Source organism: Pleurodeles waltl, chromosome 5, assembly GCF_031143425.1.
Source record: "Pleurodeles waltl isolate 20211129_DDA chromosome 5, aPleWal1.hap1.20221129, whole genome shotgun sequence".
In the NCBI taxonomy this organism is placed as follows: domain Eukaryota; kingdom Metazoa; phylum Chordata; class Amphibia; order Caudata; family Salamandridae; genus Pleurodeles; species Pleurodeles waltl.
In genome coordinates, this window is record NC_090444.1 from 1696313759 (window position 1) to 1696340795 (window position 27037).

Sequence of the window (27037 nt, forward strand, 5' to 3'; positions counted from 1 at the left end):
GATTCACATGCTGTGCACATCCCGCCATCTGGTGTTGGGCTCGGAGTGTTACAAGTTGTTTTTCTTCGAAGAAGTCTTTTCGAGTCCCGAGACCGAGGGACTCCTCCCATTTCGACTCCATTGCGCATGGGCGTCGACTCCATCTTAGATTGTTTTCCCCGCAGAGGGTGAGGTAGGAGTTGTGTATGCTAGTAATAGTGCCCATGCAATGGAGTGAATGCGTATGTACATAATAAAGTTTCAAGTAATCTATTTACAAATGTACAAATGTTTAAGATCTACTTCTAAACGGCTACAGGCTCCCGGGGAGGCGGGTGGGCGCATGTGAATCTGCAGCGACTAATGCCACGAACAGATGTACACTGGGTAAGTGACATTTTCCGTTCGATGGCATGTGTAGCTGCAGATACACATGCTGTGCATAGACTAGTAAGCAGTTATCTCCCCAAAAGCGGTGGTTCAGCCTGTAGGAGTCGAAGTAGTTTGGAATAATGTTCTTAGTACAGCTTGACCTACTGTTGCTTGTTGTGCAGTTAGCACATCTACACAGTAGTGCTTGGTAAATGTATGAGGCGTAGACCATGTCGCTGCATTACATATTTCGTTCATTGGAATATTTCCTAGAAAGGCCATGGTAGCACCTTTCTTTCTGGTTGAGTGTGCCTTTGGTGTAATAGGCAGTTCTCTTTTAGCTTTAAGATAGCAGGTTTTAATGCACCTAACTATCCATTTAGCAATGCCTTGTTTTGAAATTGGATTTCCTGTATGAGGTTTTTGAAAGGCGATAAATAGTTGTTTTGTCTTTTGAATTAGTTTTGTTCTGTCAATGTAGTACATTAGTGCTCTTTTGATGTCTAATGTATGTAGTGCTCTTTCAGCTACAGAATCTGGCTGTGGGAAGAACACTGGTAATTCTACCGTTTGATTCAAGTGGAACGTTGAGATTACTTTTGGTAAAAATTTGGGATTTGTTCGTAGAACAACTTTATTTTTGTGTATTTGAATAAATGGTTCTTGAATGGTAAACGCTTGAATTTCACTCACTCTTCTTAGAGATGTGCTGGCAATTAAAAATGCAACTTTCCACGTTAAGTATTGCATTTCACAAGAGTGCATGGGCTCAAAAGGTGGGCCCATGAGTCGTGTTAAGACAATGTTGAGGTTCCATGAAGGAACTGGTGGCGTTCTTGGTGGTATAATTCTCTTCAGGCCTTTCATAAACGCTTTTATGACTGGTATCCTAAATAATGAAGTTGAGTGCGTAATTTGCAGGTAAGCTGAAATTGCAGCAAGATGTATTTTTATGGAAGATAAAGCTAGTTTTGCTTTTTGCAAATGTAGTAAGTATCCTACTATATCTTTTGTAGATGCGTGTAAGGGTTGAATTTGATTATTATGGCAGTAATAGACAAATCTTTTCCATTTATTTGCATAGCAGTGTCTAGTGGTAGGCTTTCTAGCCTGTGTTAGGACCTCCATACATTCTTGTGTGAGGTCTAAGTGTCCGAATTCTAGGATTTCAGGAGCCAAATTGCTAGATTCAGCGATGCTGGATTTGGATGCCTGATCTGTTGTTTATGTTAACAGATCTGGTCTGTTTGGTAGTTTGACATGAGGTACTACTGACAGGTCTAGTAGTGTTGTGTACCAAGGTTGCCTTGCCCATGTTGGTGCTATTAGTACGAGTTTGAGTTTGTTTTGACTCAACTTGTTTACTAGATATGGAAGGAGTGGGAGAGGGGGGAAAAGCGTAAGCAAATATCCCTGACCAGTTCATCCATAGCGCATTGCCCTGAGACTGATGTTGTGGGTACCTGGATGCGAAGTTTTGGCATTTTGAGTTTTCTTTCGTTGCAAATAGATCTATTTGTGGTATTCCCCACATTTGGAAGTAAGTGTTCAGTATTTGTGGGTGAATCTCCCATTCGTGGATCTGTTGGTGATCCCGTGAGAGATTGTCTGCTAACTGATTCTGAATTCCTGGAATAAATTGTGCTATTAGGCGAATGTGGTTGTGAATAGCCCAATGCCATATTTTCTGTGTTAGGAGACACAACTGAGTTGAGTGTGTCCCTCCTTGTTTGTTTAGGTAGTACATTGTTGTCATGTTGTCTGTTTTGACAAGAATGTATTTGTGGGTTATCATGGGTTGAAATGCTTTCAGCGCTAGAAATACCGCTAACAGTTCTAGGTGATTTATGTGTAACTGTTTTTGCTGTACGTTCCATTGTCCTTGGATGCTGTGTTGATTGAGGTGTGCTCCCCACCCTGTCATGGAAGCATCTGTTGTTATCACGTATTGTGGCACTGGGTCTTGGTAAGGCCGCCCTTGGTTTAAATTTATACTGTTCCACCATTGAAGCGAGATGTATGTTTGGCGGTCTATCAACACCAGATCTAGAAGCTGACCCTGTGCTTGTGACCATTGTGATGATAGGCACTGTTGTAAGGGCCGCATGTGTAACCTTGCATTTGGGACAATGGCTATGCATGAGGACATCATGCCTAGTAGTTTCAGTAATATGTTGACTTGTACTTTTTGTTTTGGAAACAAGGTTTGTATTACATTGTGAAATGTTTGTACTCTTTGTGGACTTGGAGTAGCAATCCCTTTTTCTGTGTTGATTGTTGCTCCTAAGTATTGCTGTGTTTGGCACGGCTGCAGGTGTGACTTTGCGTAGTTGATTGAGAAACCTAGTTTGTGTAGGGTTTCTATGACATATTTTGTGTGTTGTGAACACCGTTTTAGCGTATTGGTTTTGATTAACCAATCGTCTAGGTATGGGAACACATGTATTTGCTGCCTTCTGATATGTGCAGCTACTACTGCCAGGCATTTTGTAAAATCTCTTGGTGCAGTTGTTATTCCGAATGGCAACACTTTGAATTAGTAATGTATCCCTTGGAATACAAACCTTAGGTACTTTCTGTGTGAAGGATGTATTGGTATATGGAAATATGCATCCTTTAGGTCTAGTGTTGTCATGTAGTCTTGTTGTTTGAGCAGTGGGATTACGTCTTGTAGAGTAACCATGTGAAAATGGTCTGATTTGATGTAGGTATTTAATGTTCTGAGATCTAGTATCGATCTCAGGCTCTTGTCCTTTTTGGGTATCAGGAAGTACAGCGAGTAAACTCCTGTGTTTAATTGATCTTTTGGTACTAATTCTATTGCTTCTTTCTGTAGCAATGCCTGAACTTCTAGTCCTAGAAGATCTATATGTTGTTTTGACATATTGTGTGTTTTCGGTGGGACGTTTGGAGGGATTTTGAGAAATTCTATGCAATAACCATGCTGGATAATTGCTAAGACCCAAGTGTCTGTTGTTATTTCCTCCCAATGTGTGTAAAACTTGGTTAGTCTCCCCCCCACAGGTGTTATGTGTTGGGGATTTGTGACCTTGAAGTCACTGTTTGTTTTGAGGAGTTTTGGGACTTTGGAACTTTCCTCTGTTTCTTGGAAATTGTCCTCCTCTATATTGTCCCCGAAAACCTCCCTGCTGATACTGGCTCTGGTAAGTGGGCTTTGTTTGTGAGGTTGTGGCTTCTGTGGTTTGCCCTCGAAACCCCCCTCGAAATTGTGTTTTTCGAAATGTGCATCTGCTCTGCGGGGAGTAGAGCGCGCCCATGGCTTTGGCCGTGTCAGTTTTACGTTTTTCAATTGCAGTATCCACCTCCGGCCCAAACAACTGCTGTCCGTTGAATGGCATATTCAGCACAGCTTGCTGTATCTCTGGTTTAAATCCTGATGTACGCAGCCATGCATGCCTCCTTATCGTTACTGCTGTGTTGACAGTTCTAGCAGCTGTGTCTGCAGCATCCATTGCTGATCGAATTTGATTATTGGAGATATTTTGTCCCTCTTCGACCACTTGCTGCGCTCTTTTTTGAAACTCCTTTGGCAAATGTTCAATAAGGTGTTGCATCTCGTCCCAATGGGCCCTATCATATCTGGCTAGCAAAGCTTGCGAATTTGCAATACGCCAATGGTTTGCTGCTTGAGCCGCCACCCTTTTGCCTGCCGCGTCGAATTTTCTACTCTCTTTATCTGGAGGTGGCGCGTCTCCTGAAGTATGAGAGTTGGCTCTTTTGCGCGCTGCTCCAACTACAACAGAGTCTGGTGATAGCTGTTGTGTGATGTACACTGGGTCTGTTGGTGGCGGTTTATATTTTTTATCTACTCTTGGAGTAATGGCTCTCCCTTTGACAGGCTCTTCAAACACTTGTTTGGAGTGTTTTAGCATTCCGGGCAACATTGGCAGACTTTGATATTGACTGTGCGTAGACGACAGTGTATTAAAAAGGAAGTAATCTTCAATGGGTTCTGAGTGAAGGTTGACATTGTGAAATGCTGCTGCCCTTGATACCACTTGAATGTAGCCTGTATTATCCTCAGGTGGCGAGGGTCTTGCTGGATAGCATTGAGGACTATTGTCTGACACTGGTGCGTCGTAAAGGTCCCATGCGTCAGGGTCATCTTGACTCATCCCCGTATGTGTTGGGGATTGCATCATTGGTGGAGTGGCTACCGGTGATAGTTGTGGAGAGTGATGTGGGGATGGTGGTGGTGTTATTTGTTTAGCCACTTTTGCTTGTGGCTGTTTGTCCTTGTCCTTGTCTTGGAAGGCAAGTTTTCGTTTAATTCTGATTGGGGGAAGAGTGCTGATCTTCCCTGTATCTTTCTAAATAAAGAGCCGCCTTTGCGTGTGATCTGGCTCTATTGTCTGTAATTCTTCTTCAAATCTGTGTGTCTTCATTTGAGAGGACAGTCCTTGTTCCTCTGAATAGGAACTAATTTTCGGTTCGGAGGCCGGATGTTTCGGCACCGAAACCTTTTCTGCTGCTTTTTTCGGCTCCGACAAAATCTTTTTGCTTTTCGGCGTAGCGCCCTCTCGGTGCCGACCAATTTCGGTGCCGCTGTCTCGGTGCCGAATCTTTTCGGAGCCACTCTCTCGGGCCCGAGATTGCTGCATGCCTGTATCTCGACCGGAGTCGGATGACTTCGACACCAGCTCGCCCTTTTTCGGTGCCGATGGACGGTCACCTACTTTTCGGGTTAAGCCATGGCCTGTTGGCGGTGGCGTCCCCTGGGCTTTGGCAGTCTTTTCGTGAGTTTTTTGTTTCGACGTCTTACTCACGGTTTTCGGCGTTTCTTCGGGATCGACCTCCTCCGAGTCCGAATCCTGGATGGAGAATGTTTCTTCCTCCTCCTCGAAACACCCTTGTCCTGTCGGCGCCGACGCCATTTGCAGTCTTCTTGCTCTTCGGTCCCTGAGTGTCTTCCTCGACCGAAACGCTTGACAGGCCTCCCAAGTATCCTCCTTGTGTTCTGGTGACAAACACAAGTTACAGACCAGGTGTTGATCTGTATATGGATACTTGTTATGGCATTTTGGACAGAAGCGGAATGGGGTCCGTTCCATCAGCCTTGAAGAGACACGTGGCCGGGCCGACCAGGCCCGGATGGGAATCGAAAACCCCGACGGGCCACCGGAGCTCTTCTCAATTCGGTGTCGATCTGTTGTAACTAACCCGATACCGAACGCAAACAATACCGACGATTTTTCCGAGATTCTAACTAACTTTCCGACCCGAAACACGGAGCGAAAAAGAACACGTCCGAACCCGATGGCGGAAAAAAAACAATCTAAGATGGAGTCGACGCCCATGCGCAATGGAGTCGAAATGGGAGGAGTCGCTCGGTCTCGTGACTCGAAAAGACTTCTTCGAAGAAAAACAACTTGTAACACTCCGAGCCCAACACCAGATGGCGGGATGTGCACAGCATGTGTATCTGCAGCTACACATGCCATCGAACATATATATATATATATACACATATATGCGTGCACACACAAATGCTACTTACCCTGTAAGCATCTGTGAGTAGTGCTGTAGATTCACATGCTTAACATACTCCTGCCATCTAGGCTCGGACAAACACTTGCCAGTTTTTCTTCAAAAAAAGTCTCTTGAGTCAAATTTGCTGTGACTCTTACTCTAAGTGTAATTTGCACACGCACACCGACTCAATGTTCGACTGTTTTCTGCACAGCAGATGAAAAGGTGTTTGGTGTGCGAACATAGAGTATGGTGTGGCAGCGCAATGTAGATTAAGTAAAGAGATTATGAGATGTTCTGCAAGAGGCACTTGCATCCGGGCAGGAGGTCAGGAGCATTTGCATCTCCAGCATCTCCAACACTACATGCTATGTAGAGATGCTTACAGGATAAATAGCATTTTCCGTCTGCGTCTATAGATACACATGCAAAGCACAGATTGTATATTAGTACCCACCAAGTAATGGTGGTTAGCGTGTCAATAATGTGGATGCATGGAATAATGTCCTTAAAACAGTTAGGGCAATTATAGCTTGCTAATGGACCAAGTTGTCCACAAAATAATGTGTGTGGGGTTCACTAGGTGGCTGATTTTCAAATATCAGCTAAGGGTATGCTGCCTAAGAAGGCAATAGTAGTACCCTGAGTTAGCAGAGTGCTCCCTAGAAGGAATGTGAAAGACCCTCCTCACCTTCAGGTAGCACATCAGAATGGATTTGACAATCCACCAAGCTACATCAGACTTTGACATTAGCTGCCTCTTGTGAAGTTAATAAAAGTAGACGAAGATTTGATCTCATTGAGGAACGATTTTGGCCCATCTATGCAATACATAAGGGGCCTCTTAACATCTAGCAAGTGCAGTGCTTTCTGCCACGGAATCGGGCTGCAAAAAAAAAAAAAAAAAGACTGGATGTTTATGGTTTAAGATGGAAGAATGACACCACGTTAGGGGGGAACATAAGGTTGGTTCAGAGAACGACCCTATCCCTGCGGACCTGGATGAAAGGTTCCTGAAGCTCAATCATATCTCAGGGAGCACTTTGGATGTAACTAAATCTTACAGAGATTGCAAAATATTAAAAATACCTAGTTTGTACTGCAGTTTCCCTTTATTACTGGGTGCCACTGGTATGATTTAAAACTACTAGTCTGGTAAGTTTTTTTTAGGGGAAGGTTACTACCCCTGTAACCTATTGCTGCCTGGTTTTTAGGGGCTCCGGTGCGACCTGATGATCAAGCATGACACCAATAGGATGTGTGAGGGTCCATAACGAATAATCATATGCACTGTTTTAAAGGACAGGATAGCAGATTCACACTAAGGCAAAAAGAAGAAGGGGTGGTAGGATACATTTTTGGGGGTGAGCGCACAAGCGCTCTGGCTCCTGTTGTAATCTCTCTGTGGGCTTTTAACCATGCCCACCGCATGCCCATCAGTTTGGTTGGTTCGTGGGGTTGCCTTTTAAAAATCGCTTGATTTCATATGTGAAAGGCAAGCATACGTCATGCCTTTTCCGGTGTGTAGCTCTCCTCAACAGCACCAGTAAACTAGGGAAAACATACAAGGCTTCTGGACTACTTTTTCTTTTTCTTTCCTACGCAGCATGATCTCGCTGGGCAGTAGTCGAGACCTTTGTCTGAGATCGACCCTGATACATGGATAACTGCATAACTGCTGATATGTTTGATTGCAAGCAAACTTCTGTTTCCTTTTGTGTGCTCCTTCACGCTCATGGCATGGTGCTTTAAATGAGCTCATTTTAAGTTACAATGGCCTTATTTTAATGACAAATCTCCATAAAGCAGTGGTGTAACAAAGGCCCCCATAGCACAGTGGTGGGCGAGCTCCAGGTGGCTTCCTCAGCAGAGCACCATGGCATGAGACCTCCCGAGTGAGCCCAGAGGAGGGCCCCTCCATGGTCTTTCCAAGGGGGGCCCGTCTCAAGTTTTGTTACGCCACTGCCATACAGGCTTAGTGAGAACTTAGTTTATATGAGCTCTGCTGCACGAAAATATAGCTGAGTATATTATTCCGGTACTTTAATTTACATTTGAATGTTGTTTTTTTAATTCTGTGAGAATAAGATAACTAAATGAAAACATTTATTCAAGGATCCCAGATCTAATGTTCTCCTGTCTGCCTGTAAGTGCTATTGGTATGGAAGTCGATTAATAAATAAACAGGCTGCCCTATTGTTTACATTTTGCAGTAGAATAAACGTGCTATTTTGGCCCATTGATAAAGTAAGGCATTTTAACAAGAAGGGCTGCGAATAGCATAAAGTTGTCAAGTGCTAAGTGACACCTTCTGCAATTGAAAAGCAACCCCCTAGAGGAGATCAAAAGTGTGCAACATCTAAGGGTATTCCCAAGACACTGAACCTCTCGCTGCACTGTGCTCATCTTAGTGATGACCTCTAGTAAAAGACAAGACACTTCATTTCAGGGAAATAGAACATTCATCTGTAACTTAACATGATTTAAGAACACTATGTGAGGTTGCAATGTGTCCTCGGGGAGAAGGGTGAAGACATCGAGGAAGTTCTGTATGTGACCTATTACATCTGTATGTGTTTTATTGAAGTGCCTACAGAGGAAACACATTTCAGCTCCAAATGGTTAGTTAAACTTTAAAGAAAAATGTTTGTTGTAAATTAGTTTGTCAAATGTCATAAGGAAGAGTGACTGCCACGTTATTGTTGCAAAATGACAAAAATATATTTAGACCTCTCAGAGAAAGACAGTGATTTGATGCAGTAAACCTATCTTATTCTTTTGCCTTTTATTTAATGAACAATTTCAAATCAATTATGCAAGAATGATATAAGTAAATTCTAAATGCAACAGGTGCTCCTTAAGTGACGGCGCGGTGAAGGTGAATAATGTGATACAAGTGTCACAGTGTTATATACAGTACAAATGTGGTTAAAAAGTTTATGAACTTCACAAAGACCCCTATAATGCAGGTGTCTATTCGTTTTGACATTAATCCACATCCAATCTTGTTGACGTTTCAACCCAGCATATGAGAACAAATCATTAATGAGTCATCATCAGGACAGATAGTCTTTTAATAGAAAGCACCACATACATTTTCTCATGGTTAAATGCATGTCGAAAAGTGTATCTCTTGGGGTGATGGGTCATTCCATCATGAAACCTCGTTCTTTTTTTTTTTCTTTAGCGTCAACTTAATTGTCAAATCATGAATCTTTACTCCTGGCTCTATGTTTCATAGGTTTGAATTATACTATGAGACCACTCTGCTTTTACCGTGGGTCCCTTATGTTCACTTTGTTGCAGTGAAGTGGAGGACAACAACTTGGAGTTAAGTTGTATCATTCTTGCATAACTGATTTGAAATTGTTCATTAAATAAAAGGTGAAAGAATAAGATAGCCTCGTTGCTACAAAAAACGTTTTTGAGTTATTTTCTAACTGTTGCTGTGGAAGTCAGGGGTTATACCTTCCTTTTGGGGCCAACACAATTTTGAGATATATATATATTTATTTACCCAGGTTCAGGGGTTACTGGGTTTGCCTCATTTTCTTTCTAGGTGATTTGATGCAGAGCACATGTTCTAAAAAGGCAGTAGGCTAGAACAACAGCGCATTATGTCTTCAGCAAGCAACCTTTATGCTAAAAATAAAATGTATCTTAAAAATGCAAACGTGTTCATGATTGCAGTGTGTGCCCAGTAAAGAATTTTTGGGCCACATATTTTAATCCACCACCTCCCCTCCCTCTGTTTTTTAACAACTTCGATTTTTTTCTCCACTTTTTAGGTCGAGCATAGCAGCGTGCAAGCAAACTTCTTTTTCCTTTTGTGTGTCTCCTTCACGCTCATGGCATGGCGCTTTGAATCGGCTCACTTACGTGAAACCGTACTACTTTTCAATTTCAATTTCAATTTATGTGGCAAGAAAAGTCCAGTTAGGAGTTTATAGCTAATATAGCTAATAGCTCAACTCGAGCAAATGTGAGACCCAATGCATTGCAAATGCTTCTTTGTCACTTGGATTCTAGACAGGTAGACTGTATCCTTCAGTTCCCAAACAATAATTTCTCTCTGCCTTCATCCACTCAGAAGTGTGGGTCAGATTAATAGGTATTATAGGCTAGTACCCATCTCTCGGATACATTTTCTGCCAGTGGTGGGGGAAATCAGGTAATCTCCCCACCCCCCCTCAAAAAACAAAAGGCGATATGTCCTAAGGGGGTGCAGTGCGGGTGTGAAGGCGGGGTGGATTCTGGGCACATCAATGTTTGGCACAGGAAGACCCCTTGCTCGAGCTTCCATTTCCTCTACCTCTGTTTCCCACTGTAGGACCCCCAACTATAACTCCTGCTGCCTTGGTGGTGGTAAACCTGTTGCTGCATCTGGAATGTGTGGGGCTGCTCGGCAGAGGCAGTCTTAGCCATGGTTCTGAGCTGTGCTTCCGAATGGAGTACCTAAATGTTACAGCCTGGAGAGCCCACATGGGGCATCTCATAAAACCTTTGGCCCAAAAAGATGCTCCCCATCGAAAGGGAAGTGGATGAGATATTTCTGCACCTGGGCTTAAATGCGTAGATACAAAGTCAGGTGTGGAGTCTAGGTATTACGCCAGTGTGGACTCCACCCCCGCCAAGTTGGTAGTATACTCAGGACCCGTGGCATGGTTTGACCTGAGCCCCAGTCTTTGGTGCTGGATCGACATTTAGCTAGTAATCTTCAGATTGGTCCAGTGGTAGTGGTTCTGGGCTGGGTACCTGCTGTGGAAGGGAGAGACCTGAGGGGCAGACTGCCTCCTTTTTTGGGTGCCAAAGGGGATCTCCCTCATTGAAGATGTCTGGGGTGCTGGACAGGTTCTGTTGCTGCATGCCCAACAGCGATCCTTCTGGTGCTGGAGCGTTCACTAGGAACTGGTGGCATCGTGATGGTCTGGAAGAGTCAAAGACTGCACACTTCATGGTGGACTTTGTGGGGATGTTTCTTATGGTATCTAGGACAATATTGGGAAGGCATAAGTTTCATCACCCCTTATGCTTTCTCGGGCAATGGGGAGTTTGAAACTGTGGTAGGCCCCCAAAGGGGGCTAGAAACCAAAGGATTTTTGGCAACTACTGAGTCTGGGAGCCTGGAGAGCTTTTAGTTGAAAACAAAGCTGGTAACAGAACATGAAAGAGCCCACTGCAAGAAGTACACAAAGATATCTGAGCCCACTCGGTGCACAACTGGACCCGATGGCGGATGGCGGAAAAAGACAATATAACACGGAGTCAGTGTCCATGCTAGTGTACACTACATGGAGGAGCCACAGCACATTTTGTTTCTCAAGAACCTCCTTCAAATATAAACATTTTGATAACGCCTGAGCCCAACACCTGATGGTAGGAGTATGCTAAGCATATATATCTACAGTCACACACACACACACACACAAATAATAACATTGATTGCAAATAAAATATTGTCACTTACACTGCTGACTTGGATCAGAGTCTGTTGTCATCGTCACATAGTTCGATGGGAAAAGTCCTGTTGCTCCATTAATCTCTCCTTGCCACCAATCGGGATCATCCTTATTGATTACATTAATAAGTTGGCCTTTGGTAAAATTTAGCTCATCCTCGTTATTGGCCACGTAATCATACATTGCAATAACTTGACACACTAGTAAGGAAAAAAGGAGGTTTGAGATAGATGAGTAGAGACAGTGTAATGAGCCTCTTTACTTATATAAAATAATTTAGCTCACCTTCAACATTTATCAAATAATCAGACATTGCAATACTTGTTAACTCTTGGTAGGTGTAGAGAACACATGCGTGGATGAATAAGGAGACCACTTACCTCTTGAGTTCAATAATACAAACAGTGCTAATTTCAATGTAGTTTGGATAGCACACTTATTTGACACTCATGACAATTAAGAGCGTCATATAAAAAATGATGGATGTGTTTTCTACACATCATACAAGTTACAATGCAAAGTTTAAACAAGCTACTAGCATAAAGCCACATAAGTACATAAAATATATGATTGAGAAAAAAGACGTTATGAGACTCACAGGCACAACGAGCTAATTATTGTCTACAATTGTATTTGTGGTGTATACTATATAATTTCCCAGGTTTCAAGTGGGGCTCAGCACAATAGTTAAATAACACCCAGGGTTGCCAGTAGGTGCCACACTCAAAACACTTTTGCAATCAACAATGTTAACCGAATATGTTACCAAAGAACTGTTTGAAAACATGTTATAAACAGATAATGGGGGTTAGTGTGGAATAATTTTGCAACATCTGATACAGAACTGGTCATTGCTTTAAGCCACCGTACATTAAATAATGCAACTTAGAAGGGGAATGTCAGCCGCAATCTCATTTCCTATCAAAGTAGTGCAAATTTCATTTACAAGTAAAACCCAACTATTGAAAAATAAAAATAAAAAATATTTTTTTGTACTTCTAAGTGCTCAAGTGAGAAAACGCCCCCAAAAAGGGTTGACTTACGAGTTATAAGATAGAACAGGCGTCACCAACCTTTTCTGTAGCGAGTGATACTTCTGATCATTGAAAATCACTGTGAGCTACCAAAAGCTAAACAGCTAGCGCATTATTACCAAACACCCCTACACCAAACTTCCTTGACTTTAAGCCTAAGGTTCATAGAGCCAGATACTAAGGTTTGAACAAAATACTTTGGCTGGGGCAGAATCTTAGATATGGCCCCTGTATTTTAGCCAAACATCTAGTGCAGGACTGACCAGTCTGAGCCAGCCTGCCACTCACAGACACAATTCTAGCCACATAGGATGAAAGCCTTTGTGCTCTCTGTGGCCAGAAACAAAGCCTGCACTGGGTGGAGCTGCTTCACACCTCCCCCGTGGAGGAACTGTAACACCTGGCGATGAGCCTCTAAGGCTCAGGCCTCTTGTTACAGTGCCCCAGGGCACGCTAGCTGGTGGAGATGCCCGCCCCCTGGACAAAGACCCACTTTTTGCTGCAAGTCTGGCAGGAAACAAAGAGGAGTGACCACTTCAGCTGGGACCACCCCTAAGGTGTCCAGAGCTGAAGTGACCCCCTACTTTCAAAATCCTCCATCTTGGTTTGGAGGACAAGGACCAACAGGGTTAGGTCTGCGTCCCTCTCCCCAGAGGGTGAGGACACTGGAAGGGTGTAGTCACCCTCAGGGACAGTAGCCATTGGCTACTGCCCTCTGACCCTTGTAACATCCCTACATCGATGATTTAAGGGATCCCCTGAACCTAGCTCATCAGATTCCTGGTGACCTCAAGAAGAAAAGAAGAAGAAACAAGGACTGCTAAGCTGACCCCCAGTGGAGAATACTGAAGACACCAACTGATTTGGCCCCAGTCCTATAGGCCTATCTCCAGCTTCTGAGGCCCTGCTACAAAAAGGCAATGCATCCTGCAGGACCAGCCACCTCTTAAAAGCCTCAAGATGACTGCCCACATACCAGAGGACCAAGATCTCCTGTGGAAAGCGGCCAGGTTCAGAAACAAACTCCAGCAAAGCATGCCAGTGCTGCCCCGGATCCACGAGTCCTGCCCACTCTGCACTCGATGCCTGGGGCCCATGTCCAGGTGGCCCACCCGTCTAGAGCAGATCTGACCTAGTTTCCACCCGGGGTTGACCCTTCCTGGCCAACACGATGATGCCTGCAGCCCGAATCCGGAGGACCTCCCTGAACGCAAGAGAACCAGACGATGAATCCAGACACCTAAAGATACCCCTGCACCCGCCGTCCCTTTGCCTTGGGGAATCCGACCACTGGTCCAGCAACGTTCAGCAGGCGGCCCTCCTCCTTGTCCAACCTGTGGTTTTCCGGAACCACCTCCCTGGACCTAGCCTGCAGCATCTTTGTGACCCTCAGGTTCCCTCTATTAAAAAGCAGGGGGAGCCAGATGCTGTGTTTGCACCCTGCACCCGGCCGCCCCTGCACCGCTGAGGGTGTGTATTTGGTGCTGACCTTTGGCCCCTCCGGTGTTCACCGAAACCCCCCTGGTCTGCCCTCCAAAGATGCAGCTTCTTACCAGCTAGCAGATCCAATTCTGAGGGCCCCAGTCTCCATAGGAGCCCATTTCAAATCTACATCAACTTTGACCTCTGTACCCGGCAGACCCCGTGTTGCTGGTGGTCGGTGCTTAGGGTTAACTTGAGCCTCATCCTGTGGACATCCAACCCCCAGGGAGTAGAACTGTATCTCTTGTACTGAACACAAAACTTTATTAACTTTCTTACCCCTGGAACTGTTTCTGAAAATTGCACTGCCAACTTTTAAAACAGATATTTGCTATTATCTTGAAAACCATTTAACTTGCCAAATTGAAATGAAGTGGTGTTGATACATATGTTTGATACTTACTTGTGATTCTAGAAATAAAGAAAGAAAATATATGTTTCTATATAAAAACAATTGGTCTGGAGTTAAGTCATTGAGTGTGGGCTTCTTCTATTGTCTCTGTGTGTACAACAAATGCTTTGCACTACCTTCTGATAAGCCTAACTGCTCGACCACACTACCACAAAAGAGAGCATTAGTATTATCTACTTTAGCCTCTGTTAAGCCTTTAGGGGGAACCCCTGGACTCTGTGCACACTATACCTCATTTTGATATAGTGTACACACACAAGCAATAGAAGAAACACACACTCAATGACTTAACTCCAGACCATATAGAAAAATATGTTTTGTTAATTTATTTCTAGAACCACAAGATTCAGGTTGCAGTTAAGTACATAAAATGAAAGGTAATTTGCATATATATGATCAGGACTTTGAATAGAATCGACAATGTATACAGTTTTCATTAAAATGGCAAAAAGCTATTTTAAAAGTGGACACTGCATTTTTGAGCAGGTCCGGGGGAAGGAAAGACAGTACAGTTTTGCAGGTAAGCATACAACTTACAGCTCTTATCTCCAGGGTGTAGGTAGTGCGTCGTTGGGAGTTCAATTTATCCCCAAACACACACCACCAGCAACACGACGCAGGTTGGGTGCAGAGGTCAAAGAGGAACCAAATTAACATGGGCTCCTATGGAGACAGGCGGTGCTCGGAATCAGGTCAGCCAGCAGGTAAGTACCCGTGACTCAGCGGGCAGACTGGGGGGGTTCAAGAGAGCACTGGAGGGGCCCGAGTAGGCACCAAACACGGACCCTCAGCCGCGCTAGGGTGGCCAGGTGCAAACAGGGCATCGGGTTTGCAATGCAACTCTATAAGGGGACCCGGGGGTCATTCTGAGGCTGCAGACTAGGTCTAGGGTGGGCTTCTGGGCAAAACACCGGCTGGACAGGGAGGAGGGCTGCCTGCTGGTCGATGCTGCATTGGGGGTCAGTTTCTCCAAGGCCTGGGGGCTGAAGGTGCAGTGTGTCCTTTAGGCGTCCGATATCTTCGTCCGGAGCGCGTGGTCAGAGGGGTCCTCTGGGTTCCCTCTGCAGGCGTCGTCGTAGAGGTTTGGAGGGGTCAACCCAGGGTGGACTCTTGCTCCCAATCACCTGGGGACCCTTTCTTGCTGGGTGGACCGCCCGACACTGGCCGTGGGCATCGGATGCACAGGGGTCAGGACTCACACATCTGGAGTGAGGTGGGAGTCCTTAGTTGTGGGTTTCTTTTAGACAGAGCCGCTGTCCTTGGGAGTTCTTGGTCATTTTGGGTGCAGGATAGTCCTCTGGAGTTGGCAGAGGTTGCTGGGCCCTCTGGATGCGCTGCTGGTCTTTTTGCACGTTCTTTGAATCAGGAGAATGGTCGGCAGGGCTTGGGGCCAAAGCAGTTGTCGTTTTCCTTCTTCTCTGCTGGGGTTTTCAGCTTAGCAGTCCTTCTTCTTCTTGTAGGTCGCCAGGAATCTGGTGAGCTGGGTTTAGGGAGGCCCTTAAATCCTAGATTTATGGTCAGGGGGCGGTAGTGAAGGCTACTGTCCCTGAGGATGGCTACACCCTCCTTGTGTCCACTCCCTGGGAAGGGGGGCACATTCCTATCCCTATTGGTCCCTGTCCTCCAAACCAAGATGGAGGATTCTGCAGCGAGAGGGTCACTTCAGCTCTGGATACCTTAGGGGTGGTCCCAAGTGAAATGGTCACTCCTCCTTGTTTTTTAAATTTCCCACCGAACTGGCCGCCCAAAGTGGGCGCTTTATCCGGGGGAGGGTATGGCCACACTGCATTTACAATGTCTAAGAATGGACTTAGACACTGTAGGGGCATATTGCTCATGCAGCTATGCCCTCTCCAGTGGTATAGTACACCCTGCCATAAGGCTGTAAGGCCTGCTAGAGTGGTGACTTACCTATGCCACAAGAGGTATTTTGTGGGCATAGCACCCTCCTCCCCATCAACACACACAATCTGCAATGGCAGTGTGCGTGTGTTAGTTGAGGGGTCCCTTAGGGTGGCACAACACATGCTGCAGCCCTTAGGGACCCTCCCTGGTCACAGGGCCCTTGGTACCACTGGTACCTTTTACAAGGGGCTTATCAGTGTGTCAGAGATGTGCCAATTGTGGAAACAATGGTACATTTTTAAGGAAAGAACATTGGTGCTGGATCCCAGCACACTCTCAGTCAAGTCAGCATCAATATCAGGCAAAAAGTGTGTGTGTGTGTGTGTGTGGGGAGGGGGGGGGGTAACTGCAACAAGTGCCAGCTTCCTACAAATCTTCCCTAGAAATCTGCTGGCAGTGCGGGAGGATGGGCGGGTCGGTAAGGAATTTGCAACTAGAATATGTCTCTACTAGATATATTGTTACCAAAGGTAAGTAACTTGTACATCTGATAGAGACTTCTGGTTGCAGATTCCTTACCTTAGAATAAGTCATGGCGTGGGGGTGAACGTTCCAGGCCTCCTCCGGAACTTGAGGCAGCACTTATGCAAGCGTATCCCAGAGAGTATGGGACTAGCCATTCATGGACCGCAGCGCTAGACTGGCAGAAGAAAACATAATCTTCCCTAAATTGTCCAGTCTTTTTGATTCCCTGTCCGGACTAGAAGTAGGGAATGCACCAGAGGATGATGAAGCCCGGATGACAAGGCTCTCAGGTGTAGGGTGTTGAGTAGGGAAGTTTGGGTCATTCGGCACAGGTCGATGGAGGCGGGCAATCGTCCTATTAACAGGAGCCCCTGTGCTGGGTTTGGGCCAGGTCCCCAGTAGGACGTCCGTAAGTGCTTTGTTGAAGGGAAGAAGGGGTTCTGAGTTCGAGGCACCAGGCTGAAGCACTTTGGTCAGGAGGTTAGGCCTGACCTCCACAGAAAGAAGCTCGAGGTTCAGAACCTCAGCAGCCCTTCTCACCACTACAGAATAAGACGTTCCCTCCTCTGTAGCCAGGGTACGGGGACAAAAACATGCCATTGTCAGGGGAGTTGTCCAACCCACTGGCATCACCCAAATCCTGTACCCGGTCCAGTTCAGACTCAAGCTGGTCTTCTAAAGGGCCCAGCGACCCATCTACACTATCCCCGTATCCATAACCATAGAAATAGGGTTCAGGATCAACCATGGACACAGCAGAGCCCATGGAAAACAGAATCGACGTCGAGTGACATTGTTCCGCTCCAGGTCGTCGGGAATAAGTATAGGGTCGATGTCAATTGTGGACCCAATCTGTGCCGGGAGCGTCATCGCCTGACCTGACGCCGGGGTACGTCGCGTTGGCATTACCGGCGTCAGGACGGATCCAGAAGCGGATCCTGAGGTGCCCTCCAGAGTCGGACAGAAGGCGCCGACTTTGACTCCGAGGAGGCCCTCACCGACTCCCTTAGGTCCGAAGGCGCAGAGGGTGGGTCGGGCTGCCCAACTATGAAGTGCATGACCTCATAGAACTCCTTAAGTTGGGCAGGGGTGGCACTGGCTCCCGGAAAATCGGGGAGGCGCAGAGCGGACCCAGACTGAGGCTCCGAGGACGGAGGCCTAGAGCATTGACACTCTTCCGATATTGCGTTGCGTCGTGCGAGCGACAAGGCGAAGCCGAAGAATGTTTTGCCTTCTTCGACTTCTTTTTACCAGAATGTCCAGATGACTTGGACGAAGGAGAATGATGGTGACTCCGTGACCTGTCTCCTGACTTTCCTCCAGAACCGGAACGGGAACGCCTCGGAGTTGCGTGTCAGGCTGCCATGAGCTTCCTCAAAGCTTTCAGGTTCATGGCCCGACACTCTGAGCACAACTTTGGGTCGTGGTCGTGCTCCAAACACCAGAAGCACACGAGGTGCGGATCCGTCACCGACATCATGCGTTGACCGGAGTCGCAGGGCTTAAATCCGGTCTTACGGGACATCCGTCAACGCATCAAAACAGGTCAAAAACTAATTTGACAAAATGTTGCAGTTAGGGGCATAGTTCTCATGCACATATGCCCTCACCTGTGGTATAGTGCCCCCTGCCTTAGGGCTGTAAGGCCTTCTAGAGGGGTGACTTTCCTATGCCACAGGCAGTGTGAGGTTGGCACGGCACTCTGAGGGGAGTGCCATGCCGACTTTAGTCATTTTCTCCCCACCAGCACACACAAGCTGTGAAGCAGTGTGCATGTGCTGAGTGAGGGGTCCCGAGGGTGGCTTAAGACATGCTGCAGCCCTTAGAGACCTTCCCTGGCATCAGAGCCCTTGGTACCAGTTACAAGGGACTTACCTGGGTGCCAGGGCTGTGCCAATTGTGGAGACAAAAGTACAGTTTAGGGAAAGAACACTGGTGCTAGGGCCTGATTAGCAGGGTCCCAACACACTTTCAAATCATAACTTGGCATCAGCAAAGGCAAAAAGTCAGGGGGTAAACATGCCAAGGAGGCATTTCCTTACACACATCTATTGCAATATTTCACAGAAAAGGATGGAATAGTGGGCTCCCGGGGACTGGAGTGGGATGCCATGAAGGTGGTCTGGGAGGACACTGTATAAGCACATTGTGGGGGGCAAGATCGACACTTACCCATGTTGTGACTGATTTGGAATCACACATAAGGAGGGCAGAAATCGAGGCGGTGATGAGGCCGAGGCATGACCACGCCTGCTGGAGCTCCATCGCCGATATTACGAGTATGCAAAACGGCTCAGCAATATCGACTAAAAATCAGCCTTGGCCCACCAACATGCGGTGGTGATAAACCAGGGAGTACGCTTATGTGGTTGCTGCTGTCGGAGATGCCCTGAGCATTGAGAGGTGCGATATGCGACTCCTCAGGTCAATTAATTAATACTCGGTCAGTCAGTCACTTATTTTTTCAACACTACAAGAACCGATCAATCAATCAATCAATATTTGTAAAGCGCAGCTACTCACCCGTGAGGGTCTCAAGGCGCTGGCGGGGAAGGGGCCTCATCCGAAGAGCCATATCTTGAGGTTCTTCCTGAAGAAAGTGAGCGACGTGTTTTGTCTGAGGTGCAAGGGGGGTTGTTACAGCTCTTTGCTGCAGTGTAAGTGAAAGATCGTCCTCCAGCTGTGGTTTTGGGGATGCGAGGGACGGTGGCCAGGGCCATCTGGGCAGAGTGGATGGATCTGGCGGGGGTGTGGAAGGAGACACAGTGGTTCAGGTAGGCTGGTCATGCATTGTGTATGGCCCTGTATGTGTGGGTGAGGAGTCTGAAGGTAATTTGCTTCTTGACCGGTAGCCAGTGGAGGGTCCTCAGGTGTTGGGAGATGTGTTCTCGGCAAGGGAGGTCAGGAATGAGTCTGGTGGCGGCATTCTGGATGAGTGTTCACAGTTGAGGTGCTGGCATAGAGGGCGTTGCCGTAGTCGAGCTTTCTAGAGACTAAGGCGTGGGTGACTGCCCTGCGACAGTCTGCTAGTATCGATCTGAGGATCTTCCAAAGTTTGCGGAGTGTGTTCCAGCAGGAGGAAGCGACAGAGTTTACCTGGTGGGTCATGGATAGGGAGGAGTCAAAGATGATTCCTAAGTTGCGGGCGTGCTAGGACGGTGTAGGTGGGTTGCTTAGGGATGTGGACCACCAAGAGCCTTCCCAAGCTGAGGTGGCGTTTCCAAAGATGATGAGCTCCATCTTGTCGTAGTTAAGCTTGAGGCAGCTTTCTCTCATCCAGGTGGCGACAGCTTCCATTCTTGGGTGAAAGTTCCTTTTGCCCGTGTCCGGGTCTTCGGTGAGGGAAATGATGAGTTGTGTGTCATTGGCATATGACATGAAGTTCCGTGGCTTCTGACGATGGCAGCAAGAGGGCCCATGTATATGTTGAACAGTGTGGGACTCAGTGAGGATCCTTGGGGGACTCCGTAGTTGACTCCTGTGGGTCTGGAAGTGTAGGGCAGGAGTCTGACACTCTGCCTCCTCCCAGAGAGGAAACAGTAGATCCATTCCAAGGCTCTTCCGCAGATTCCTATGTCATGGAGTCTGGTGCGCAGAGTGCTGTGGGAGACCGAGTCGAAAGCTGCTGTTGGATGTTGTCGGTAGCTGCCAGGAATGCTGTCTCGGGCTGTGAATTCCTCCCACGGAGTCCTCCCCAGAGCAAAGGAGGGATTTCCTGCAAAGGGTGCTGTCCCCACTGCATCTCTTGGACCTTAAGCAACCCCTACAATTAGAGGAGAATCAACTAGTGATCCGCCAAGATGTGAATGTAGGACCACGAGCACAGATGGGTTCCCTGTGGAATAATGTTAGAAATGGGGTCTTTGGTTGACAGTCAGGTTACCCCCTGTTCAAGCAAGGACCCTCACTCTAGTCAGGGTAAAAGAGAATCATCCTCAGCTAACCCCTGTTACCCCCTTGGTAGCTTGGCAGAGCAGTAGGCTTAACTTCAGAGTGCTAGGTGTAAAGTATTTGTACCAACACACACAGTAACTTAATAAAAACACTACAAAATGACACAACACCAGTTTAGAAAAATAGGAAATATTTATCTAAACAAAACAAGACCAAAACAACAACAAAAAAACATACACAAGTCAAGTTATCAATAAAAATGCAAAAAGAGTCTTTAAGTAGTTTTAAACACACACTAGCACTGCTAGAGTGAAAATGCACCTGGTGCGCGTCAAAAATAACCCTGCACGGGCGGGCGCGCGTCAAAAATAACTCTGCACAGCGGTACGTGAGTCGGAAATCCAGCCGCAGGATGATCCGAAAATCCTGCAGCGCAGGTTGTGATCTCCCAGCCTCCGTCAGCGATGCTGCGCGTTGTTTCTCCTGCTCCGTGCGTCGATTCTCAGCTGCAGAGCAGGTGGTGCGTTGTTTTTTCAGCCGCAGGTCGGATTCGCGTCAATCTTTTCCCCACACGCCGATCTGTGCGTGGATTTTCTTGTCTTAAGGCTGCCAGCTTCTCCTTTCAGGGTCCCAGGAACTGGATGGGCACCACAGGGCAGAGTAGGAGTCTCTCCAGAGACTCCAGGTGCTGGCAGAGAGAAGTCTTTACTGTCCCCGAGACTTCAAACAACAGGAGGCAGGTTCTAGATCAAGCCCTTGGAGATTTCGTCTCAAGATGGAAGGCACACAAAGTCCAGTCTTTGCCGTCTTACTCTGGCAGAAGCAGCAACTGCAGGATAGCTCCACAAAGCACAGTCACGGGCAGGGCAGCTCTTCTTCCTCAGCTATTCAAGCTCTTCTCCAGGCAGAGGTTCCTCTTGGTTCCAAAAGTGTTTCTAAATTCTGTGGTTTTGGGTGCCCTTTTTATACCCAATTTCTCCTTTGAAGTAGGCCTACTTCAAAGTAAAGTCTCTTTGGAATGTGAAATCTTGCCTTGCCCAGGCCAGGCCCTGACACTCACCAGGGGGTTGGAGACTGCATTGTGTGAGGGCAGGCACAGCCCTTTCAGGTGCAAGTGACCACTCCTCCCCTCCCTCCTAGCACAGATGGCTCATCAGGATATGCAGGCTACACCCCAGCTCCCTTTGTGTCACTGTCTAGTGTGAGGTGCAACCAGCCCAACTGTCAAACTGACCCAGACATGGAATCCACAAACAGGCAGAGGCCCAGAAATGGTATAAGCAAGAAAATGTTCACTTTCTAAAAGTGGCATTTTCAAGCGCACAATCTTAAAATCAACTTTACTAAAAGATGTATTTTTAAATTGTGAGCTCAGAGACCCCAAACTCCACGTCCATCCGCTCCCAAAGGGAATCTACTCTTTAATCAGATTTAAAGGTAGCCCCCATGTTAACCTATGAGAGGGACAGGTCTTGCAACAGTGAAAAACGGATTTAGCAATATTTCACTGTCAGGACATATAAAACACATTACTATATGTCCTACCTTAACCATACACTGCACCTTGCCCTTGGGGCTACCTAGGGCCTACCTTAGGGGTGTGTGACATGTAAGAAAAGGGAAGATTTAGGCCTGGCAAGTGGGTACACTTGCCAAATCGAATTTACAGTTAAAACTGCACACACAGACACTGCAGTGGCAGGTCTGAGACATGATTACAGAGCTACTTATGTGGGTGGCACAACCAGTGCTGCAGACCCACTAGTAGCTTTTGATTTACAGGCCCTGGGCACCTCTAGTGAACTGTACTAGGGACTTACTAATAAATCAAATATGCCAATCATGGATAAGCCAATTACTAAGACAATTTACACAGAGAGCATATGCACTTTATCACTGGTTACCAGTGGTAAAGTGCTCAGAGTTCAAAAGCCAACAGCAACAGGTCAGAAAAAATAGGAGGCAGGAGGCAAAAAGATTGGCATAAGCAAAAAAAGTCCAACAAATATTATGTGCCATTTTGGGCACCTCTTGCCCCTTGGTTGTTGAAAGTCCACTGGGTGGTCCATCAACGGGGATCACCGTTGGAGTCTGTCGAGAGGCCCTTATAGTGGTGCTGCCCAAAACTAGCAGGGAACCCCTTTGAGGTGGGATCTTACCAACCTCTCTCATGTTAAACACTGATAATAAGATACTAAACAAGGTGTTTGCCAACAGGCTACTTCTCGTGCTAGGCATAATGGTCCACCCTGATCAGTACAGGTTCATCAGCCAACGAGCGACCCACTATAACATATAGCGGCTATGTCACATCATGGGTGCCATGGAGGAGGCAGCAAATCTCCCGATGGCAGTCTCCTCGGACTTCGAAAAGGCATTCAATATTCTTAGCCTAACTGATCAGAGTGATAGAGGTTATAGGAGTGGGCCCAGAGTTTCTTGGATGAGTCAGGTTGTTATATACGGAGCCCTGGCGAGGGTGTGCACAAGGCGATAGATCTCACACCAATTTACCATAGGGAGGGGGGCCAGTCAGGGATGCTCTCTCACCCATAACTTTCACGCAAGCTATATCTCTGGCACCTAAACTGCACACGAGAGGCCCTGGATGGGGCATACTGGTGGGTGCAGCCTGGCATACTGTTTCCTTATATGCAGATGTGTTGGTGTATCGGAGGGACCACAGGTGAACACTGCTTTCTCTTTATAACCTGCTGGACCTTTTTGGGGTAGTATCAACCTTAGTGTGAACAGGGGTAAATCTTGTGTTTCTTCTGGGTGGAACGCAAGAACTGAGAGGCCTTGGTGCTTGACCAAATCCCCTGGCGCTTTGAGCCCTACCGCTCCCTGAGAGTGAACATATACCACACAGACAGGGATCCCCTGGACGGGAACCTTGGACAGGCTCTGACATCGATACATCCTCGTCTTTTTCTATTTCTTTGCGGCGCTGCCAGTAATGCCCTCAAGGTCCTTCAGGGACCTCCAAGGGCTGATTTCCAATTTGGTACGGGGCCCAGCTCGGAAACTTCTATCGATCCATATGCTCCAAAGGCCACTAGTGGAAGGTAGTCTAGGGGTCCCCCATCTGGAACTTTATTCCGCAGCGGCACACCTTCAATGGTCTATACGTTGGCTAGCCGGCAACAAGACGGGAGAGGGTAAATCAATGCAGACCGGTTTGGGAGGCATGAATGTGTTGGAATGGTTGTTTATGCCCGGAGGTCTGGCAAAGAGGAAGGGTAGAGTGGCACATGTGGCAAAACTAGTTTGGAACAAATACCTATAACTCCGATACGGTAGGACCCTGAATGCACTGCAGATTCCAATGTGGGGCATACCAGCTGTAGGAAGCTGGCTCTATATTTACTATATCAAATTGGGATATAGTGTGCACAGAGTCCAGGGTTTCCCCAGAGAATCAACAGAGGCTTAAGTAGATAATACTAATGCTCTCTTTTTGTGGTAGTGTGGTCGAGCAGTTAGGCTTGTCAGAGGGTAGTGCAAAGCATTCGTTGTACACACACAGACAAGAGAAGCAGCACACACTAAATGACTTAACTCCAGACCAATGGTTTTTATATAACAAAAATACGTTTTCTTAATTTATTTCAAGAACCACAAGATTCAAGTTGCAGGTAAGTACTTTAAAAGATTCGTATTTCACTTGTATATCAATAATACTTTTTTTTTTTTTAAATCGCTTAGTTATACAGTTTTTGAAATATTGGCAATTATCTGTTGTAACGGTGTAAGGAAATGCCTCCTTGGCATGGTTACCCCCTGACTTTTTGCCTTTGCTGATGCCAAGTTATGATTTGAAAGTGTTCTGAGGCCTGCTAACCAGGCCCCAACACCAGTGTTCTTTCCCTAACCTGTACCTTTGTCTCCACAATTGGCACACCCTGGCATCCAGGTAAGTCCCTTGTAACTGGTACCCCTGGTACCAAGGGCCCTGATGCCAGGGAAGGTCTCTGAGGGTTGCAACATGTCTTATGCCACCCTGGGGACCCCTCACTCAGCACAGACACACTGCTTGCAAGCTTGTGTGTTCTGGTGGGGAGAAAATGACTAAGTCGACATGGCACTCCCCTCAGGGTGCCATGCCAACCTCACACTGCCTATGGCATAGATAAGTCATCCCTCTAACAGGCCTTACAGCCCTAAGGCAGGGCGCACTATACCACAGGTGAGGGCATAGGTGCATGAGCACTATGCCCCTACAGTGTCTAAGCAAAACCTTAGACATTGTAAGTGCAGGGTAGCCATAAGAGTATATGGTCTGGGAGTCTGTCAAACACGAACACCATAGCACCATAATGGCTACACTGAAAACTGGGAAGTTTAGTATCAAACTTCTCAGCACAATAAATGCACACTGATGCCAGTGTACATTTTATTGTGAAATACACCCAGAGGGCATCTTAGAGATGCCCCCTGAACATACCCGACTTCCAGTGTGGGCTGACTAGTTTTACCAGCCTTCCACACACCAGACATGTTGCTGGCCACATGGGGAGAGTGCCTTTGTCACTCTGTGGCTAGTAACAAAGCCTGTACTGGGTGGAGGTGCTTCTCACCTCCCCCTGCAGGAACTGTAACACCTGACGGTGAGCCTCAAAGGCTCACCCCCTTTGTTACAGCGCCACAGGGCATCCCAACTAGTGGAGATGCCCGCCCCCTCCGGCCACGGCCCCACATTTGGCGGCAAGGCCGGAGGAGATAATGAGAAAAACAAGGAGGAGTCACTGGCCAGTCAGGACAACCCCTAAGTTGTCCTGAGCTGAGGTGACTCTGACTTTTAGAAATCCTCCATCTTGCAGATGGAGGATTCCCCCAATAGGATTAGGGATGTGTCCCCCCTCCCCTCAGGGAGGAGGCACAAAGAGGGTGTAGCTACCCTCAGGGCTAGTAGCCATTGGCTACTAACCCCCCAGACCTAAACACCCCCCTAAATTGAGTATTTAGGGGCCCCCAGAACCGAGCAAGATATATTCCTGCAACCTGAAGACGAAGAAGGACTGCTGACCTGAAGCCCTGCAGAGAAGACGGAGAAACCAACTGCTTTGGCCCCAGCCCTACCGGCCTGTCTCCCCACTTCGAGAAAAACTGCAACAGGGATGCGTCCCCCAGGGTCCAGCGACCTCTGAAACCTCAGAGGACTACCCTGCATCTAAAAGGACCAAGAACTCCCGGGGACAGCGGCCCTGTTCCACAAAGACTGAAACCTGCAACAAAGAAACAACTTTTAAAGGACTCCACGTTTCCCGCCGGAAGCGTGAGACTTTCCACTCTGCACCCGACGCCCCCGGCTCGACCTGCGGAGAAACAACACTACAGGGAGGACTCCCCGGTGACTGCGAGCCCGTGAGAAGCCAGAGTTGACCCCCCTGAGCCCCCACAGCGACGCCTGCAGAGGGAATCCAAAGGCTCCCCCTGACTGCGACTGCCTGCTTCAAAGAACACAACGCCTGGTAAAGACACTGCACCCGCAGCCCCCAGGACCTGAAGGATCCGACCTCCAGTGCAGAAGCGACCCCCAGGTGGCCCTCTCCCTTGCCCAGGTGGTGGCTACCCAGAGGAGCCCCCCCCCCTTGCCTGCCTGCTTCGCTGAAGAGACCCCTGGGTGTCCCATTGAAACCTATTGCAAACCTGACGCCTGTTTGCACTCTGCACCTGGCCGCCCCTGTGCCACTGAGGGTGTACTGTTTGTGCTGACTTGTGTCCCTCCCGGTGCCCTACATAACCCCCCCTGGTCTGCCCTCCGAAGTCACGGGTACTTACCTGCTGGCAGACTGGAACCGGGGCACCCCCTTCTCCATTGAAGCCTATGCGTTTTGGGCCCCACTTTGAACTCTGCACCTGACCGGCCCTGAGCTGCTAGTGTGGTAACTTTGGGGTTGCCCTGAACCCCCAACGGTGGGGCTACCGTGGACCCAACTTTGAACCCTGTAGGTGTTTTACTTACCTGCAAAACTAACCAATACTTACTTCCACCAGGAACTGTTACTTTGCACAGTCTAGTTTTAAAATAGCTTATTGCCATTTTTGCTAAAACTGTACATGATATTGTGTTGATTCAAAGTTCCTAAGATACCTGAGTGAAATACCTTTCATTTGAAGTATTACTTGTAAATCTTAAACCTATGGTTCTTAAAATAAACTAAGAAAATATATTATTCTATATAAAAACATATTGGCCTGGAATTGTCTTTTGAGTGTGTGTTCCTCATTTATTGCCTGTGTGTGTACAACAAATGCTTAACACCACCCTCTGATACGCCTACTGCTCGACCACACTACCACAAAATACAGCATTAGAATTATCTCTTTTTGCCACTATCTTACCTCTAAGGGGAACTCTTGGACTCTGTGCATGCTATTTCTTACTTTGAAATAGTACATACAGAGCCAACTTCTTACAAATGTTTTTCAGAAACAGTTCCTGGGGGGAAGAAAAGCTGGTACGATTCACAGGTAAGTACTTGAATTACACTTCCAGTCTCTGGGGGTTTAGGAAGTCCACAGGATGGGGTTCAAGTTAA

General features: G+C 47.1%; 1 protein-coding gene across 6 annotated transcripts in view; it reads right to left on the reverse strand.

The window, feature by feature from the left end:
- Positions 1-27037, reverse strand: part of ITSN2 (intersectin 2) — a 1003157-nt gene that overhangs the window by 191151 nt on the left and 784969 nt on the right. For all 6 annotated transcript variants that reach the window (XM_069236034.1, XM_069236039.1, XM_069236035.1 and 3 more), the window contains one exon: positions 11309-11500. In XM_069236034.1, coding sequence (XP_069092135.1) covers positions 11309-11500 — 192 coding nt within the window. The remainder of the gene's footprint in view (positions 1-11308; positions 11501-27037) is intronic.